General features: G+C 50.7%; 1 protein-coding gene across 8 annotated transcripts in view; it reads right to left on the bottom strand.

Annotated features, from left to right (window-relative positions):
* Positions 1-4039: 4039 nt before the first annotated feature.
* TNS3 (tensin 3) overlaps positions 4040-19240 on the bottom strand; it is a 226698-nt gene continuing 211497 nt past the window's right edge. For all 8 annotated transcript variants that reach the window (XM_029232983.1, XM_029232982.1, XM_029232981.1 and 5 more), the window contains 4 exons: positions 11155-11323; positions 8908-8976; positions 8779-8805; positions 4040-7040 (listed from right to left, as the gene is read on the bottom strand). In XM_029232983.1, the coding sequence (XP_029088816.1) occupies positions 6896-7040; positions 8779-8805; positions 8908-8976; positions 11155-11323 (410 nt within the window). In that variant the 3' untranslated portion in view covers positions 4040-6895. The remainder of the gene's footprint in view (positions 7041-8778; positions 8806-8907; positions 8977-11154; positions 11324-19240) is intronic.

Here is a 19240-nt window from a genome sequence, read left to right as displayed (position 1 = left end):
CCTTTCCCAGGATCCCCGCCCCCTCCACTTTATGGCTCAAATTCTGGTCTATTTGGTGAATGCTCCACGGGTTCTCCAAAAAATGTGTGTCTTGCTGTTGAGTGGGGCTCAGGATTTATCAGTTAGATCCTGTGACTGTTTGTATTGTGCAGGCTTTCCATATCCTTCCAGATTTTCTGTCTATAGTAGTTCTATCAGATGCTGAGAAGGGCGTGTAGAGTCCACACCTATACTATGGATTTGTCTGTTTCCTTTCAGCTCAACCAGCTTTGGCTTCATGTACTGAGCCTCTGCTGTTTGATGAGTGTCCATTTAAGGGTCCTCATGTCTTTCTGGTGGACTGATCCTTTTATGACTGTATAATGTACCTCCTTGTCTCTAGTAATATTCTTTGCTTTAAAGTACACGTTATCAGATGTTGGTACAGTGGTTTCTGTATTTTTTTAAATGAATGTTGGCATGATACGTATTTTTCCATCCTTGTAATTTCAACTTACCAATGTCACTGAATTTGAAATGTCTTGTAAAGAGCATGTAATTGGGCCAGGCTTTTTGTTTTTGTATTTTCATTCTGCAATCTCTGTTTTTTGATTGGTGTAGTTCAAACATTTACATTGAAGGTAATTACTGATAAGCTAGGGCTACATTCTGCTATATTATTGTTTTGTTTGTTTTTGCCTTGTTTTTGTTTCTCTGTTTCTGTTTCCTTGCCTTTCTTTGGTTATTGTTTAAAAGTTCATTTTGATGTATTTAGTGCTATTAAGTATAACTTTTTGTACAATTTCTGTGGTGGTTGTTAAATCACTTATTTAATCACTAATTTAATGTAACCTATTGCTACATATATATATGTGTGTGTGTGTGTCATTTTCTGCTGGTATCAGCATTTCACCACTTGGACTGATATGTGGAAATGTCACCTCCATTGAGGTCCCTTCACCTTCCTCACTTTGCAATATCACTGTCTTGCGTATCGGATGGTGGTGTAATTTTTGTTTCAATCATCAAATCATATCTGATTTATATATAATACCTGTGAAGAAAAGCAGAGTCTATTGTTCTTTCCATTGTTCCTTTTTCTTCCCTGATGCTCCAAGTTTCTTTCTTTCAACATTTCTTTTCTGTTCTAAGAACTTCCTTTAGCCAAATTGTTAAGAAGAGGCCTGCTAAAAACTAATCCTTTTAGTTCCTTCACCTGAGAATGTCATTATTTTCCCTTTATTCCTGAAGGTCGTTTCACTGAACACAGAATTCAAGGTTGATATTTCTTTTCTTTCAGCCTTGAAAACTGTGTCACTTCCTTCTGGCCGTCATGGTTTAATATGAGAAATCCACTGTCGTCCTTCAGTATACATAACCCACCACTCCTTTCTGGCTACTTTCAAGACTTTTTCTTTGTCTTTAGCTGTCATAAGGTTCACGATGATTAAGTTTTGCGTGGATTTTTGTTGTTGCTGTTTCTCCTGTTTGGGGCTCACTCGGCTTCTTGAATCTACAGGTTCATGTCTTTTGCTGAATTTGGAGAGTTTGGGTCATTTCTTCAAATACTACCACTCTCCTTCCCTTCACCTTCTAGGACTCAGTGATACAAAGGACGATTGTCCCACAGGTCCCCTCATACTTTTAAAGTCTCTGCCATTCAGCTTGGAGACTTCGTTGCTCAGTCCTCAAGTTCTCGGATTCTATCCTCCTTCATCTCCACTCTGCTACTGAGCCTCCAGTGGGCTTTTAACTTGTTTTATACACGTTGGTTCTGTAATCTGTTTGGCTTTTTTCATCACTTCCAGTTCTCTGCTGTGTCTGTTTCTGTTTCTCCGTGCATTTGTGACTTGCTTGTTGAAGCACTGTTGCAGCGGTTGCTTTAATCCTCACCAGCTAATCCCAACACCAGATTCATCTGGATGCTGGCCTCAGTCAATTGTTGTTTCTCATTCAGCTGTAAATTTCTTGGTTCCTGGTGCAATAGGTAATTTTCTGTCGTATTCTGGATACTTGGGCTGTTATGTTAGGAGACCCTGGGTCCAGATTAAGTCTCATGTGTCAGCGGGCATGCACCAGGTCCCAGCCGCTATGGGCTGCGTTCCCATCAACCGTTCAGGCTTTTGGTCAGCCTGGCTCACCCGCTGCTCTGAGGCTCTCACTGGGCCCCTGGGACTGCCTGAGGGGAGGAGGGGGTCTCAGTGAGGGAGGGGTGGCAGGCCTGCGGCTCAGAGAGCCTTCCCTGGCCTGGCATTTGCTGTGGGGGACCCCCTGCCTGTGGGAGACACAGGGTGCTTCCTGGATGGGGCAGGACCCTTGCCAGTGTCCCCACCACTCCAGTGTCTCTGGGCTGGGGAAGGCAGTCTCAGGTCCATGGGGACAAGAGGCTTTGGGAGCCAGGTCAGCTGTGGCAGAATCCCTTTTACTGAACCACCACAGGTGACAGGCTTTGGGGGAGCCCATCCCACCCCTACTGTTGCTCCAGCCCAGGCTTGGGCTGTGGTCTGATTCCTAAGGAACTTTAAGGCCATTTGTTCTTGGACCTTTTTTCTTGTTACCAATTCAACAACCCTGCGGCTCAGTTGTGTCCAGATACAGCCCATTCCCACGTCGTAAAATGTCCCTTCCCAGTAACCCAGGTGCGCCTGGAAACTCCAATTCAGCCTTGACCCAGGCTCCATTGCCCTTGCTTTGTGAAATGTGACCCCTGGGCCATGGGGGCTATTTATCCGACGACCTATGAAACCACACACAAACCTCTAGGAGACAAAACACCACGATGACAAAGGGTCATAACTGATGTCCCCCAGTGGGCAGGAGAGGGGCCTGTCACTGATGGATTCAGGGCCTGAGTGGGTGGGGTGGAGGGGCCGTCACTGATAGGTCCAGGACCTGAGTGGGCAGGGTGGAAGGGTGTTCAGGTATAGGTCCAGGACCCAAGCAGGTGGGGCAAACGGGCCGTCACTGATACGTCCAGGACCCCGAGTGGGCGGGGCAGGGGGTGTGGTCACTGATAGGTGGCTAAGTGATGAATAGGGAGTGTGACGTTCCCCACATGGCAGGGGCCCGTCCAGCAAGGCTGGGAGTGCGGGGTCTCAGACAGTCCTCTGTGCAGCCTGGAGCCGTGGTGACAAATCCAGACTGTGTCCTTGAAAGTGCACCTGTAAGAGCAGTAGAACCAGAGCTCCTCCCACTTCACTCTCTGCTGTGACATTGATCAAGGGTCCAGGGCCCAGTGGGAACCTTCTGTTGGACAAGACTCAACCCATCTCCGCCCGCTCTGCCTTCCACTATTGGCATCAACCCCGGGGCCACTGCAGCTCCCCCTTCACAGCAGAGTCTCCTGGGCACCTCAGTAGAGCAGAAAGAGAAGCCCGCACAGGCTCACCCTGCCACGAGGAAACGGAGTTTGGGTGAGGGAGCCAGCTCCTATCTGTCCATGACCAAAATGGGCCCAGGTTCTGTTTCTTTCCTGAGCTGGAACAGAAGCAGCCATGGGGGTTAAGCCACGTGGATGGTCAAGCCTCAGCCCTGAGCCACATCTGTGCCAGAGCCTGCAGTAGGAGAGGAAGGCAAGGCCAGGTGTGACCCAGTGTGTGTGAAGCTCTGGGGCCTGGCTAGGATGCAGACTTGGGCCAAGGCTTGTCCAGTGGCCACCTGGCATCGTGCTATGATAGGTGCTCCAGGCCTTAGGACGCAGAGGAAACGAGCACAGCAGAGTCCTGCGTCCATCACCAAACAAGGGAGGGAGGTCAACCTCGGGAGGGGGCCCAGACCTGAGAGGGCAGAAAGCCAGCACAGTGGGGCTTCACCTGGTTGGGGGACGAACCCTGCTAGCCCAGGAGAGCGGCAGGGCGGTGCTGGGACTGTCACCAGTATCTGTTGGAAAAACAGGTGAACCCACCATACATCTTATATTCAGGTTCAGCACCCAACTCGGTAGACACCTGGGAAGTCCCATCAGAGGCTGATCTACACTGGAAGCTTTCTCCTACAGCTACTGGAACAGGGGCTTTATATCAACATCAAAAATGCAGCAGCTCCTATGATCAATACCACACATTATTATTAACTTCTTAGAATCTCTGAATACAATTTTCAGAAGTCTCTGGGCAGAAATCGAACTATAATCCACTGATCCATAAACAATCCCCTTCAAACTCCCAAATACACAGGCACACGCAGACCCGCACACACATGTCCACACCCGCACATGCCTTCTGGGGTCTTCCCGTTCAATACGATAAGCAAATGCCTGCCTCCCTGAGGCTTACCAAGTTTATACTTTTATTATACTCTGAATAGAGATGGTATTTAAAGAGCAAAGAAGATGACTATACAAAGGATTTATAGAACATTCATTTACATACGGGATATATTCTTTACAATATAAGGAAAGTAAAGATATCCACTACTAGGTAAGGCAGATAAGGAGACATGATGAGGTCTTTGATGCCGAGGATACACACGGAGACCCTTAAATGCGGTGTGACTTAACACAGTTATAGGTTAACACTGGAGGAATACAGCATAGGTTAATGAGCAGGTAAACAGGCCCTGGCTATGACACCTGTGGGGTGCAGTCCTCGTGCATGCCCCAGGACAGTACCCCTGTGCCCACGGGCACCCCAGAAGCCAGATGCCTGGGGATGTTCCTTACCCCGCCTGCCCCAGAGTCAGTGTTGGCGGTGGGGCTGCCTGAGGTCTGAGCACGAAGTTCATGGACTCGTTCCATTTCATGCATATGTAACACACTGTCGTACCAGCTCCTCAGAAGACAGGGAATTGGCTTCCTTTCATTCCACCTCAGAGGGAGAGCCATTTGCTGGGAGGACACCTGCTGATGCCTTTGACTACTGACAGTAAAAGTCTCAGCTGCCAGTCAGTTTCAAAAGCAAATGTCATGGCTTGTATGCTCTGGACGAGGACGGCCTCTGTGATTGGGGCGGTTGACGTTTCTCAGTCCTGCACCCCTCTCTTGCTCTGATTTCAACATGAGCCCTCTCTTCCTTCGTCAGAAGGATAAGGGACCTAGCCTGCGGTCCCTGGGTCAAATCTGGGGACAAGCATCTCAGGAGGAGGCCCCCCTGGGGGACAGCACAAACCTCCGCTCCCCTTGGCTGAGTTCTAGCTGTGAATGAAAAACGGAAATGCTAGACACCCCCAACCCCGGGTACCAAGGCATCAGGCCTCTGGAAGATGCCGGCACGTTCTCCTTAGCCAGGCCGCCCTGCGTCAGGGTAGAGGGTCCGCGAGGACCAAGGCAAACATTTGGCACAGAAATGAGGCACTTGTGTTGGTGCATCAATAGGAGCTAAACAGTGGACTCACCCACCTGCTTTCACGCACACACTCACACTCATACACGCGTACAATGCCCACTGCGATTCGGCCAATCCCACCTATGCTGTCGCCGAGTCTGTCTCTGCCCCACTTGAAAACAGAATCCACAACGCACATTTCCAAACGCCAGCGTGGTGACCGCCACAGTGATTCCTGGTGTTTGAAGGGCTGGTGCTTGATTTGCGAAGTGGAGGAGACGGGCAGTTCACGGGGGATGGAGAGCCATGGTGCAAGTTTCTTGGGTGACGGGGAAGGAGACTGGGGCCTCTTGCTATGGGATCTTGCAGGACCATTGGCTTCTTCTCCCAAACCTCTGACCACTGCCGGATTCAGGTGGACAGACCACGGCTCTGCAATATGCACATCAGCGTAAAAAGCACAGCCGATTAGGTGGCTAAGATGATGCAGAAGAGCTGAAAACAGCGTGGAAGGACTGAGATTCGTCCTCATCTTCACCCTGCTCAGGTGCCAGAACACAGGGATCCCAACGGGAGCCAACAGGCGGGGTGGAGACAGACAAGTGTTCCCTCAGGTCAGTGGTTCTCGGGATGATCTCTCCCAGGTCCCCGGATGGCCGAGAACCGTGACGTGGAGGACGGCTGAGTCTCCAAGTAAGCGTGTCCCACCCCTCAGGACCTTTCCCCCGCAGCGAGGATGTACCCACAGCCTGGAAAAGACACACGGATGGTCAAGCGTTCGGGAAGGCTGCTTGAGACAAAGCCAGCTTTCGGCAGCCGCCCGCAGGCAACGACGGCCCACGGAGCGGTCAACAGAGTCCGCACCACCCGTCTTGGTGCATCCGACACGGGGACAGATGCTCCTCCCAGAGCCCCAGCGCGGCAGGCGGCAGCATTTGGACACCAGTACAGCACAGCAATGGCAAACCGTTCTCATAAATAACTTGGCATTACGTAAAACATAAATTACATGGAAATGGGGTTTTACTCCTATCTTCTCACTTTCCCCTCTCACGGCCCAGGGTGCCATTCAGCCGAGGCACGTGCGCAGAGGCAGGGAGCCGTCCCCACGCTCAGGCTCCGGCCTCACAGTGACCACACGACCTCCCTCGTCCTAACCGCCCATCACGTCGTCCCCTTGTCCATGATGCCCCAGTGCCCCGGGAGAGCCTGACCTGCATAAACCTTCATCCAACGCGCATCCCCTTCTCAGGTTAATCAGCACCTCTGTCGTGGGAGGACAGAGGCTCTGAGGTGCCCGCTGGACAGGAGCCCTCTGACATGGCAGCGGCAAGGCACAGCCGGTCACTCAGGGCCACTGAGGAGCGGGCGGGCTCCCCTCCCTCCCACAAATACCAGAGTTCGAGGAACATGGGTCCCCACGTCTCCTTGCATGGTCCTTTCCTTCATGGGGACTGGGCGGGCACACCCAATGCCCAACTTCCTCCACCTGGAAAGCACTGGGCTACAGAAATGCGTCCATGAGCAGTGGCTCTCAGCTAAGGCCAGCTGGTGGCAGGGTTGTTTGTTTGTAAGGTTGGAGGAACCCCTTTCCCTCCTGGGCCTGGAACGTCAGGGTCACACAGGCCCTTCTGGAGTCTCCAGGCTGTGGGGGCTTAAATCTTCTTAGGGGAGCCGATCATGACCTTGGACACGAAGTTGACGATGGCACTGGCTGGCTGCTCGGGGTCATGCTCTGCAAACAGGTGGCACACATTGTCTGTGGCGCTGCCCTGCTTCCGGGCCACAAATCCAAAGACTCTGCAAAAGGAAAGCCAGGTCAGCATGCCAGCCGAGTCCTGTCCACCCCACAGGATACAAACTTCCGCTTCCTGTCGCACCGCCGCCACCTCTAACCTCTGCTTCTCCAAAATCTCAGGGGCCGAGTCCCCTGCCGGACCCCTCCAGATGCAGGTCTGCGTCCTCTCTGCCTCGCAGACCCTGCGGGGAGGATGCTGTGCCCAGACCTCACAAGGGAGGAACCTGACGGGCAGGACCGAGGAGTGCCAGTCACAGGTCTGGGACCTGAACCAAAGCTGCTGCTCCAACCTGGCCCGAACCCTCCTGTTCTGCCAGCTCCTGAGCACCACTCCCGAGTCTCTGATAGGGAGGACCCTGGCTCTACCTCAGGAGCCGCCTACTCCCTGCTCACACCATCAGAGCAGACGGGCACACAAAACTCCAGGTTCCTGGGGTGCTGGGGGCTCTCCCTGGATGCCCACGATCCCACCCACTGGGGCCAGAGGATGGGAGGTTAAAAACACGCCAGGGGCTCCCTTCTCCGGCCTCATACCCCTGAGTTACAAACTACGTGCAGGTGAGGAAACTGTTTAAAAGCACAGAACAGGGCTTCCCTGGTGGCGCAGTGGTTGAGAGTCCACCTGCCGATGCAGGGGACGCGGGTTCGTGCCCCGGTCTGGGAAGATCCCACATGCCGCGGAGCGGCTGGGCCCGTGAGCCGTGGCCGCTGAGCCTGCGCGTCCGGAGCCTGTGCTCCGCAACGGGAGAGGCCGCAACAGTGAGAGGCCCGCGTACCGCAAAAAAAAAAAAAGCACAGAACAATCTAATATTTTTCTTAGAAAATTGAAGACTTCATCTGAATAAGCTTTCAGGAGCCGCAAACTTAACACAATAACTACCATTATCCAAATCCAAATCCCTGGACTTGGATAATTGTAGTTTTCCCTTATCTGAGGTCTTTCTTCTCCTTCTCAGAACAATGAAGAATTTTTCTGTATGAGCTGAGTGGCTTCCACACCACGGGAGGGACTGGCTGACGGCACTCATGTGACCCCTCCTGGGGCCACACACTCCACATGGCTGGGATCGCCGTGGGCCCTGTGAGCCAGAGCGGCCTGGGGGCACCGCCCCCCCCCGGGGGGGCTCCTACCACTTTATCATATGCCAAGACAAACGGCCAACGTGAAATTGGAATCCTGGGATTGGACCCCTGCAGTTAGACATTTGTGGTAATCAAATTTAGGTGACGCCCACCTGTGGGAAAGCAGACAGCTCTGGAGGGTTCCGAGGCTGCGTGGCCACCGCAGAGCCTGGGCCAGGGCAGAGCCGTGCTCCCTCTGCGCTGGGAAACAGTGATGCCCGCTGCACTCACGCAGCGCCCCCTTCCAACACCCCGGCCTCAGCGCTGCTGCAGACTCTACCCCTCCTCAGTGGCCAGAAACGCTGTGCAATCTCTTCACGCTATTTATACCATATTTTATGGGTCACAGGTAAGTACTGCTCATTCAGAGAAGAGCAAGCAGAAAAGTTAACCCTTCGCAGGCCCCTTCTGCATAAAGAGAACACTTTCATTTCTGTTTAATGCCAAACGCACTAACACAACATTGTAAATCTATACTCCAATAAAAATTTTTTTAAAAGGCCAAACCCAAACCCATTGGCATTATTTAGTCATTTTCCTCTTTGGAAATCTGGGGCAGAATTCAGCTTTGGAGGCAAGCGTCTACTAAGAAAGAATGAAGACCGGCTGGCAACATACCTTGAGCAAGGGCCGTCTGTGATCCACCTTGCAAATTACAGAATAAGAGAAGAGTCACGTTAATTTCTTCATTAACTTAAAAAGCAAAGGAAGCACATGCATTGCTTAGTACAGATACAGACGTCTTACTTCCTGTCTTGTGGATCCAACGCACAGAAGATCACGCCGCTCACGGGGTAGTGCCTCCGAAAGAAGAGCCTGCCGGGACACAGGAGAGGGAGAGCCCATTACTGGGGTTTTGCAGTGACAATGCTGCCCTGGGCAGACCCCCAGGAGGAGGTTCTCGGGGTGGGGGGGGGGAAGAAGCCTATTTTATGCTTTTACTGGTGGTCTGGAGAGAAGAGCAGAGTGTACGTTTGTTAGAAATCAGCAGACCTACGAGGCTGGGCAGAGTGGTTCCGGGAAAAGTGGGCACTAGGAAAGGAGTGCGTCTCGGGGTGAAGGGAAGCACCTTGCCGAGTGAAATGGAGAACTGCCAGCCGAGTGGAGGGCAGGACCAAGCTGAGTGAGGCCCTACCTTCCTGCCCTCATCCCAGGAAAACACCAACTGTGTACAGCCCTCGCAGCTGCCTGTGAAGAGGGCGTCTGGTACAGACCACCACTCTCCCAGGACAGGAGCCAAGTCAGCCCCAAGGAGGCATCTGACGGCATGTTGTAGACTGTCAAGGGCTGTGCACGTGAAACCCACTGGGAGGAGCTACTACCGCCGGGCCAGCACAGCCGCTGGGGGACCCACCAGAGGACTCCTCTGTCCTCGGTCCCGGCTCCTGTCACTCGTCCTTTGTTTCACTGTCAGCCCTCCCTGCTCCTCTGAGCATGGCCTGCCCTGTGTGCCCCACTCCAGCTGGGCAAGCGCTCTCTCCTCTTGGGGGAGGTGGTATCCCCAGAGGCTAGTGGCTTTGATCTGGGCAAGGAGAGAGCTCATCAGGAGAAGGAAAGAAAGAGGCCAGCGTACGGGAAAGGCACAGGCAGAGCCGGGCATCTTTCAGCGGGAACACGGAGGACACAGCCTCTTTTGTCCAGCGTCAGCCAGGCTGAATGCGCGTTCCGTCTCCTGCGACAGGGAAGATCCTGGGTGCCACGGACGCGGCCCACCCCCATGGTTTTATAAGGACACGGGGAAACTAGAGATACAGAAAAAGCACACAGGTAGCAGGAGAAAATAGAGAGGCTGTGAAGGAAGGAGCCGTGCTTTCCTGCCCGACCCCGTGTCCACGCTTTAGCCGAGCCGTACCGGCACCTGCCCGTGGATATCTCATTCGAGTCACTGACATCCCAAGATGGTTACCTCAGTGCAGCTTGAGAAGCGAGGAAACCGAGTGCACGGCATGAGGAACGTGCCACGGTGGGCCGTCGGGTAAAGCGCGGGGAGCGAGGACCCCAATCCGAGTGGCAGGACCCACGCTGCACCTGACACTCCACGCCCACTTCATCCTGAGAGCAGTGGGTGGGAGCTCTGGGTCAGGGACCCTCCCAAGTCCAGGACTAGCTGTGGAGCAGGGGCCGTGGCAGGAAGAGCTCCAGGGCGCCGGGGTGAGCGCTGCCCCACCGGCTGGTGCGGGGACTGGCCGCCTGCCCCTTGAAGCTCCGGCCATCACTCTGCTTTGAGGGTCGCTGACCTGGCTTCCTCATTAATCACAGCAGGCTGTTTCCATAACAAATAAACAATAACTGCCTCTGAAATGCCTTGGATCCTGAGGTCAAAGGCTCTGCTCGTGGGAGGACACGCTTGCCGTTGTTCCGTCCACACACCTGACCCTGCTCTGTGCTCACCTGGAAACTGAAACAGCATCTACTGTCTAGATGTTCAAATGTTGTTAACTAAGATATAACAATAGACAATATCTACATGATAGTTAATAATTAACATTAATTATTCTTATATACTATATTATTATTACATAATAATTAACATTATCTAGATACTGAAATAATATCTATCGAGGTCACACTCTCACCTGAAATGGGATGACCAACGATACAGAAGCAAAGATGAGTGGATTCTATCATAGTCTCTGAGTGTTTTTACAGAAATGACAAAAGATTTTTGCATTTGCAAATTGCACACACACACACACGTGTGTGTGTGTGTGCGTGTGTAAGAGATACTCAAAGATCCATGTATCTTTTTAAAAATTTTACTGACTTCTAAAAAAAACAGCATTTGGGCCTAATGTCAATAGTTTATATGTGTCTCTGGGGACATACAGGACCAAGCACAGAGTGACTGGATCATTGATTCGTTCCAGGACCGCTGAGCTTTGCCGGGGTGACCACCGCATGTCCAGGGGCCTGGGCAGAGCTGGTGGAAGGTCTCACCCCAGGTGGGGTCAGAAGCCCCGCCCGCCCCGCAGCCCGGCCGCCAGGCACACTCACTTCCTCTGGTTGTCCGTCAGGGTGATGCCCTGGGCTGACACCTTGAAATGCACGACCGTGGACAAAGGAGGCGGCTCTTGGACCAGGGTGATGCTCAGGGCCTTCTGGATGGCTTGGTGGCCCGTGAGGGACTCCATCTCCACGGAGTTCAGATACCACACGTTGCAAGCTGGAAGACGCAGGGGGAAGCGGCGTTAACGCGTCTGCCAGACACGAGGGCCCCGGGGTTTATGAACAGCGTGCACATATGTGTGGCCAGGTATGTCTGAGGCAAACGCCCTCTACCCCTAATTCCAAAGGTGTGGAGTGAGCCAGAGATGCACACGCCCCGAGGCCAATGCAGAGAATAACACCCCGTCCCACCCACCCCCAACACACCCCACCCCACCACCATGCACTGGAGCCAAGGAAGCTCCTCCCACTGGCCCAGGATGTGTCTCCACCCCTGCGGCATTATTTACACCTGGTGTCCCAAGGGTGGGCTGGAGGCACCTTCCTCCGTCTCAGTGTGGGTCTGGGTGGGATAAGAACCCCACCACACCTGCAGTTAAGGAAACGTCCCCAGAGGGGAGCCTGCAGCCTGGAACCCCAAATATCCACCCCGCACGGAGTTCTGAAAGCAGCAGGCACCCAGAAAGAGCTGCTGTGAACGAATGACTTGCAGAGACTCAGAACACAGTCTGCGTGCAAAGAGCCGGGACGGCTTGTCCTGTCCACGTGCTGCCAAGGGGGCTGGGGTTTGTCCACCGCCATCTGCCCTTGGGGGAAGCAAACAGCTGAGTGCGAACGAGACTTTCTAAACAGACTGATGGCCCTTTGAGCCTGGATCCCTGCAGCTCAAGCAGAAGCTAACGTGGGACTTCGAGGCGTGTGACATCTGTGTGACTGTGGGACATTCAGACTCTCCCTCAAGTTCAGTCCTGCAGGAGCTGTGGCTTTGCCTGGCCACCCACCAAGGACGTGTCCCCCCCCCAGGAACAGAGCCTCTCTTGTTCCCCGCTCTGCCGGATGCAGCCTCTGCAAGTGAGTGGGCTGTCTTAACTCCATCTCTAAAGGTCTTTAGATTTTCACTAAACAGAAAAGAAAAAGCTTCCCCTTGACTGGAGCAATAAGGTGAGCGCTGTGCCCTCGCCTGCCCCATTTTTCTTGGGAGAGTCTCCCGGAGGCCCAGCCTCGGACAGGCTCCATCTCCACCCCGAATTCTGAGACTCAGCAGCAGTCACACCTGTTGGCAGGTGTGCTGCCACAGGCCCACGAAGGTGGGTTAAGAAGAACGGAAATAACGTACAATGTCCCTGGTGTCAAGATGCAGGGCCGCTTATGAGCTGCTAGCCCTCTGTTCTCTCCACGGCCAAGGCGACAATCCACAGCTACTTTTTAAGAAGCTGAGAAAGTTTGAGGATTTGGAAACTTCCACTTCAGTGAGGACACGATGATGAAGAAAGAAAGCAAGGCCTGGGGTTCATGTAACAAATTCATCAGAAAAACGAGGCCCCTCCCTTTACCCTGGATGGGGGCATCAGAAGCGGGCAGGCTGGAGCCCCGCTGACCTGAGCCGGGAGCAGCTACTATCGTTTGATTTGCCGGAAGAGGCCTGAGTGGAAAGGCTGGGTCTTGAGGGAAGGTGGGAGATACCAGAGAACCGCCCAAGCTTAGCAGCCCCAAAGCCGGGCGACGGTATGTCCTGGAGTGTCACTTCACGGCTCCCAACGCGCCCAGGAGAAAGATCGAAACATGCTGGAAACGCCAGACTTCCCCAAATGCATGTTAACTGAGAGTTGCATCCCAGACACCAACTTCCCTCTATAAAGCTTACTGAACAAGTCACTTTTACTCTCTGAAAAAGAGCTTCGTATTTCACTCCCATAATTATTAAAATGACATTGTGCCATTAAGCAAAATCTTCAAAGAAGTTCCCAAACACAACAGTTTTCATTTCTCCGAGCTCCACCTAACATGGCTCATTCATTAGGACACTTACTCTGTGTCAGGCCTCGACTGAACATCTGAGACAGACTATCTCATCACATCTGCATCAGGGTCCTATGAGGAAGATTCTGTTATCATCCCCAATTTACAGATGAGGAAACGGAAGTGTAGAGAAATATGCCAGAAGCCTGGCAACTCCCCAGGGGGCTTGCTGTGATACCCAACCTTCGTGCTGGCTCCTGCGGTGCTGAGGGACCTGGTACCACCAGGTACCAGGCGCCAGGTAGAGAACACGGGCTCAGAAGAAATTTCACGTAACATTCCTGAGGATGAGCTGTGATTTTTTTTTTCTTTTTTTTTTTTGAGCTGTGAATTTTACTTCGAGACATTCCTCAGCCATAATGATGCCCGTCAGCAGCCCCATGTGATTGTCCTGACAGAGTGGCATCTTTTAAGCCACTGTCCCTCCTGCACATCTTGAGAGGCAGGGAGAAATCAGAGAGCCCTCCCTGAACGGCTGAGTTGCTGTGGCCACTGCTGCCCTCTCCGCGTCCTCTTGTCCCAGCCGGCGGTGCTGCCCCATCTGAGGACGCCGGGCAATGAGACACTCCAGGGAACTGCAGGGCCGGAGGCTGACCTGCACTTCAGCTCCTGTCTGAACTTGAGGGGTCTACTTGTGTCATCTTGGGAAAGAGAGTGAGTTGGCAAAAGTCTTTAATATTGCAGTTGCCCAAAGCTTTGACGAAATCAGGCGCTCGTATGAAATGCTCACGTCAACCAGGACAGCCTTTCTGGAACATGATTCGGCATTATTTATCAGGAGGATCTGAAGACCTGCCTGCACTCGGTAACCTGGAGGTCCCGCTCCGAGAGACTTGAGACAGGAAATATTCCATAACCAGCTGAGACAGCTAACCTAGAGGTGAAGATATTTGAGCCCCACACTCATTTGGTGGGAAGTTAGTTGGAAACAAACTATGTCCAAAAGGAGGGGAATGGTTAAATTAGCCCCTCAATGGAATACCAACTAACCAGCAAATGGTAATCACGAACCCTGTATAGCAACATGGGAAAATGTTAGCGGTTTCTGGGAAAAGCAGAGTAAAACTCTCTGTGCCATGATGAGACCTATACAATAAAAGGCGTGTGTGCCTACGAACAGTTGGAGGTGTGCCTGGAAAATTTAAGACGGTTTGAGTTTAGGAGGGTGAATATTCTGCCTATGATTTCATTGGTATTACTATAATGATACTCATGCAGGTACAAAAGAGAAAAAAGAAAATTCTGATCTAGTCACAATGAAATCCCAGAAAATTGGCACGAGCTGAACCTGGAGCGGGCGCACGTCTGCCACGACCCAGACTCCTGCTTCCTTGTAGCAGCACAAATATCCTTTGGAGAAGGAACAGCCGGCATGGGGGGCATCTCCCCCCGACGCAGAGCGGCACTGTCCCTCCTCGGAGCAGAGAGGGGAGCCCTCCCTTCTCCCAAGCACGTCTGGGGCAGCTCTGCTGATCACACGCCAGCCCCTTCCCTCCCCAGCGGAGGACAGGTGGGCCTGCTGTGCTTGTCCCCCGGGGCCTGGCCCAATACGTCCAATTCCACCTGAGGGTGCATAGCTGTGGTGCGATGCTGAACGGGAAAGCGCCCGTCAAACCCGCGGCGGGAAGCAGAAGTGTTAAGGTCACAGGTTCTCACCCGGTCCTACCGCTGCCAGAAATTCAGGGTCTGAAGTCCACAGTCCAGAACTCAGAAAAAGGAAGTAATGCAGAAAGGTAGCCTCCCAAGCGCTGTCTGTGGTACTGAGAAGTTAGAAGCACGCTAACTGGGCAACCGTAAGGGGTGGAATCAGCCGGTGGACGGTTCCTCAGCCACTGAAAGTGAGACCTAGGCTGTGTTTGCCAAAAACATGGGTAAACCCCTTACGCTAAGGGGGAAAAGGAAAACAGTCAGTGGTTGTACCTGGGCGACAGGTCTGTGGGGAATTCATTTCTCCCTTTTCTGTGTCTTCCTTTTTTTTTTTTTTAAACTGGAAAAATTCCTATTACTTTTATAAAGAAAACATCCTTTACAGTACGGTACGTTAAAGACACAGCCCTAACGTTTATGGGATATCGTGTGGGGTCTGGTGCCAGGGCCTTCAGCTGCATTCCACTGCTTCAACAGAACCAATTAAGAGCTGACACCAAAAACATAAACAGCAATTCTTTTAGACACTGCAGCAACTCACGACGGCCTCGGCATCAGATTCAAACGGATTAAACTGAAGAGAACCGAACGCTGCAGACACCCCTGAGTGTCAGCGCCTCACCTCCACGCAGGGGACACGGGCCAGGGAATCTCGAGGAGCCCTTGCAGGGCCAGGGGTCTGGGATTCTAAGTGAATTCAGACAACAAATGAAACTTAGTTTAAGGGGAGAAAGAACCACTCGGTTTCCTTAAGGTGGTCAGAGACCGGACAGCCTGATCATCTTCCCAGCACGGTCACTCTGCACTTTTCGAACCAACAGCTAGGACCCAGCACTCTCTGCAGCACCCTCACTCTTCCAGCGACGCATCTGTGTCCCGACTCAACTCCTTGCCTTGTCAGCCGTGGAGGCAGCTGGATGGACATCTAAACCTTTTGATGTGTTCTAGAAACAAGAGATTTTAAAAGGACCTAAGCTCAGGGCAGTCATAATTTAACGCCCAGACATAAAGGCCCAATCGGACGATTAAATAAGACCTCCAGGTTCTGCGTGAAGTCCTGTCCCTGGGAGGCGCACCCTTTAAAAAAGCAAAGCATTCAGAGTTACTGATACGTGCCATAGATTATCTGAAAAGATGATAGAGTGTAACTAAAAATTATAAGCCACAGCCGAAGAAAAAGCTTTAATGTCTAAAAATAAAGGCTATTATAGTTCCATTAGGATCAACTAATTCATTGATTCATTTACTAATTCAGCATGTATTGGGAAAATGTTAGGTAACAAGGAAGCTTAAGGAGAAACATGAAATGCTGCTTGTAATGAGATGCTAGTGAACCAAAGTGCAGAACCCAGAGGCGTATGTGCCCCAGTGCTAACTGCCTGGGGTGGGTGAGCAGGGCTGTAACCCTGAGACACCAGGTGGTGCCCCGACGGAGGCCCAGGCTCTGCCAGCCTCACAGGGCACGTACTCTGGAAGGGTTTGCTGCCATCATTCTGGAGCACTTTTCCTGAATGAGGTTGATACATGAGTTGCAATTTAAAAATCATTAATGACATGTTTAAAAAATTTTAAATACATTTTTTAAAAGGTGCAGTTGAAACAAACATGTCCGTTGGAGCAGACCTGATTTCACAGCCCACCTCCAAGGTCAAGTGCATGGGTGAGCAGTTCACCAGCAAGGCCTGCAGCAAAGGCCAGCATGTTCCCCGCAACTTTGCTGGGACCCAGAGACATGGGGACAAAGCTGCTGCTTTAACGTAAGGTAGCAATGAGCCCTAGTGGGCTCCAGGGCCCTGAAACAACCTGCGGGCTGTGAGCTCATGGTATTTGGCGTGGGGACAAGGCCTCACAACGCTACTGTGGGACCAGCCCTTTCAATCGTGTCTACATAGGAAAAGGATGAGGCCACTGCACAGCAAAGGCCACTCCTCTTGGGACAATAAAAGTGTTTTCACACGAAAGCAGAGCGGCAGGAGCACAACTACAGCTTACGTGACCACGTTACAGTTCCCAAGGCATTTTCAACATCCTGTTCAACTGGTCCTGCAGCCCCTGCGTCGGGGAGCGATTATTATGATTATGTTGAGGTCTGCACGGCTAAGTGACCTGCCAGAGGCTGAGCCCCAAGCGGCAGGGCCTGGACTGGAACTCAGACTGGATACAGGCAGACGCTTCCTTTTGAGGCTTCAAGTTCTAGCACGCTTGCTATCTTGGACAAAGTCCTGTCACCTTTGTTCTGGCCACGGATAACTTATCCTTTAAGGATAGTCTATGAAGAGTTCAACACTAAAAAAAATTCCTTTTGAAAACAGAGGGATTTTACTTTAGCTGGGTAACAGAGTCAGTGATGTATAGTTTTATAGAGAAAAACTGCACAGACGAATAATGCAAATTGTACAGAGGAAGCAACAAGAAAATACCTGTATCTGCGTATTCGTTCATTACAGAGTCACAGCTATAAAGTACTCTACAGACGTGAGGCACAGATAGAAGTATTTCTAGTCAGTCCTCCTGCAGACTCAGAGAATCCCTCTGCAACATTTCTGAGAGTAAATGTCTACCTTGAATGAAAGACCTCCAGTGGGGGAACTCAAGGTTTGGAGCCAGTGGGCCCCATAATTCTCTCCAGCTGTGTCCCTCCCTCACAGCCACACACCCACAAGGGCCCTGTGGTCTCTGGCTCGTCCACAACCCTCTCAAGCTGGGGTCACTAGGACTGCATCTCATGCTGCAAAAATGACCTGGCCTGAAACTAATAAGCTATTACAGCAAGGTTGCAGGATACAAAGTGAATACACAAGTCAATCACTTCCCTATATAACAGCAGAGAACAAGTGGAATTTGTAGTTAAAAACACAATCCCATTTATATTAGCACCCCCAAAATGAAATACTTAGGTATGAATCTAATACAATATGTATAAGATCTATATGAGGAAAACTACAAAACTCCCACTAATAAAATCAAAGAAGTAAATAAACTCAATATTCCACATTTATGAATAGGAAGACTCAGTATATAATTCTGATGTCAGTTCTTCCCAACTTGATCTGTAGATTCAATGAAATCTCAATCCAAATTCCAGCAACTTACTTTGTGGATATCAACAAACTAACTCTAAAGTTTATATGGAGAGCAAAAGACCCAGGGCAGCCAACACAATATTGAAGGAGAAGAACCAAGTCAGAGGACTGATACTACTTGGCTTCAAGACTTACTATAAAGTGACAGTAATCAAGACAGTGTGGTATTGGTGAAATAATAGACAAATAGATGAATGGAACAGAATAGAAAGCCCAGAAATAGACCCGTATAAACAGTCAATGGATCTTTGACAAAGGGACAAAGGAGATACAGCATTGCAGAAATAGTCTTTTCCACAAATGGTGCTGGAACAACTGGACTTCACGTGTGAAAAAAACTAGACACAGACCTTAAACCCATCACAAAAATTAACTCAAACTAGAATGGCTATAAATGTGAAATGCAAAACTATAAAACTTAGGAAAAAATTTAGATGACCTTGGGTTTGGTGATAACTTTTTAGATACAATACAGAAGACATGATCCATGAATGGAAGTATTGATAAACTGGATTTCATTAAAATAAAAAATCTTTTGCTCTGAGAGACACTGTCAAGAGAATGAGAAGACAAGCCACATCCTGGGAGAAAGTATTTGCAAAAGACAAATCTCACAAAGAACTGTTATCCAACATATACAAAGATCTCTTAAAATTTAACAAGAAAACAAACAACCCTATTGAAAAATGGCCAAACAACCTTAACAGACACCTTGCCAAAGAAGAGATGCATATGGCAAACAAGCACATGAAAAGATGCTCCACGTCATAGGTCATCAGGAAAATGCAAATTAAAACAACAAGATACCACTAAACACCTATTCGGAATGGCCGAAATCCGGAACACTGACAGCACCAACCGCTGGTAGGATGTGGGGAAGCAGGAAGTCTCAGGCATCGCTGGTGGGAATGCAAAACGGTACGGCCACTTTGGAAGACAGTCTGATGGTTTCTTACAGAATAAACATACTCTTACCATGCGATCCAGCAACTGTGCTCCTTGGTATTTACCCAGAGGCACTGACAATTACGTCCACCCTGAAACCTGCATGTGGATGTTTACAGCGGTTTTATTCATAATTACGGAAAGGTATAAACACTCGAGATGTCCTTCAGTGGGTGAACGGATAAGCAAACTGTGGTACATCCAGACAATGGAATATAATTCAGCACTAAAAGGAAACAGCTCTCAGACCATAAAAAGACATGGAGGAATCTTCAAGGCATACTACTAAGTGAAAGGATCCAATCTGAAAAGGCTATGGATACTATATGATTCCAATCACATGACATTCGGGAAAAGCAAAACCACGGAGACAATAAAAGGATCAGTGGTTGCCAGGAGTTAGGGAGGAGGGATGAAGAGTCGGAGCACGGAGGAGTTTT

Source organism: Monodon monoceros, unplaced genomic scaffold (assembly GCF_005190385.1).
Source record: "Monodon monoceros isolate NGI ecotype Baffin Bay Population unplaced genomic scaffold, NGI_Narwhal_1 Super_Scaffold_2, whole genome shotgun sequence".
NCBI lineage: Eukaryota > Metazoa > Chordata > Mammalia > Artiodactyla > Monodontidae > Monodon > Monodon monoceros.
Note: the sequence above shows the minus strand (reverse complement) of the source record. Positions and strands in the feature narration are given on the sequence as shown.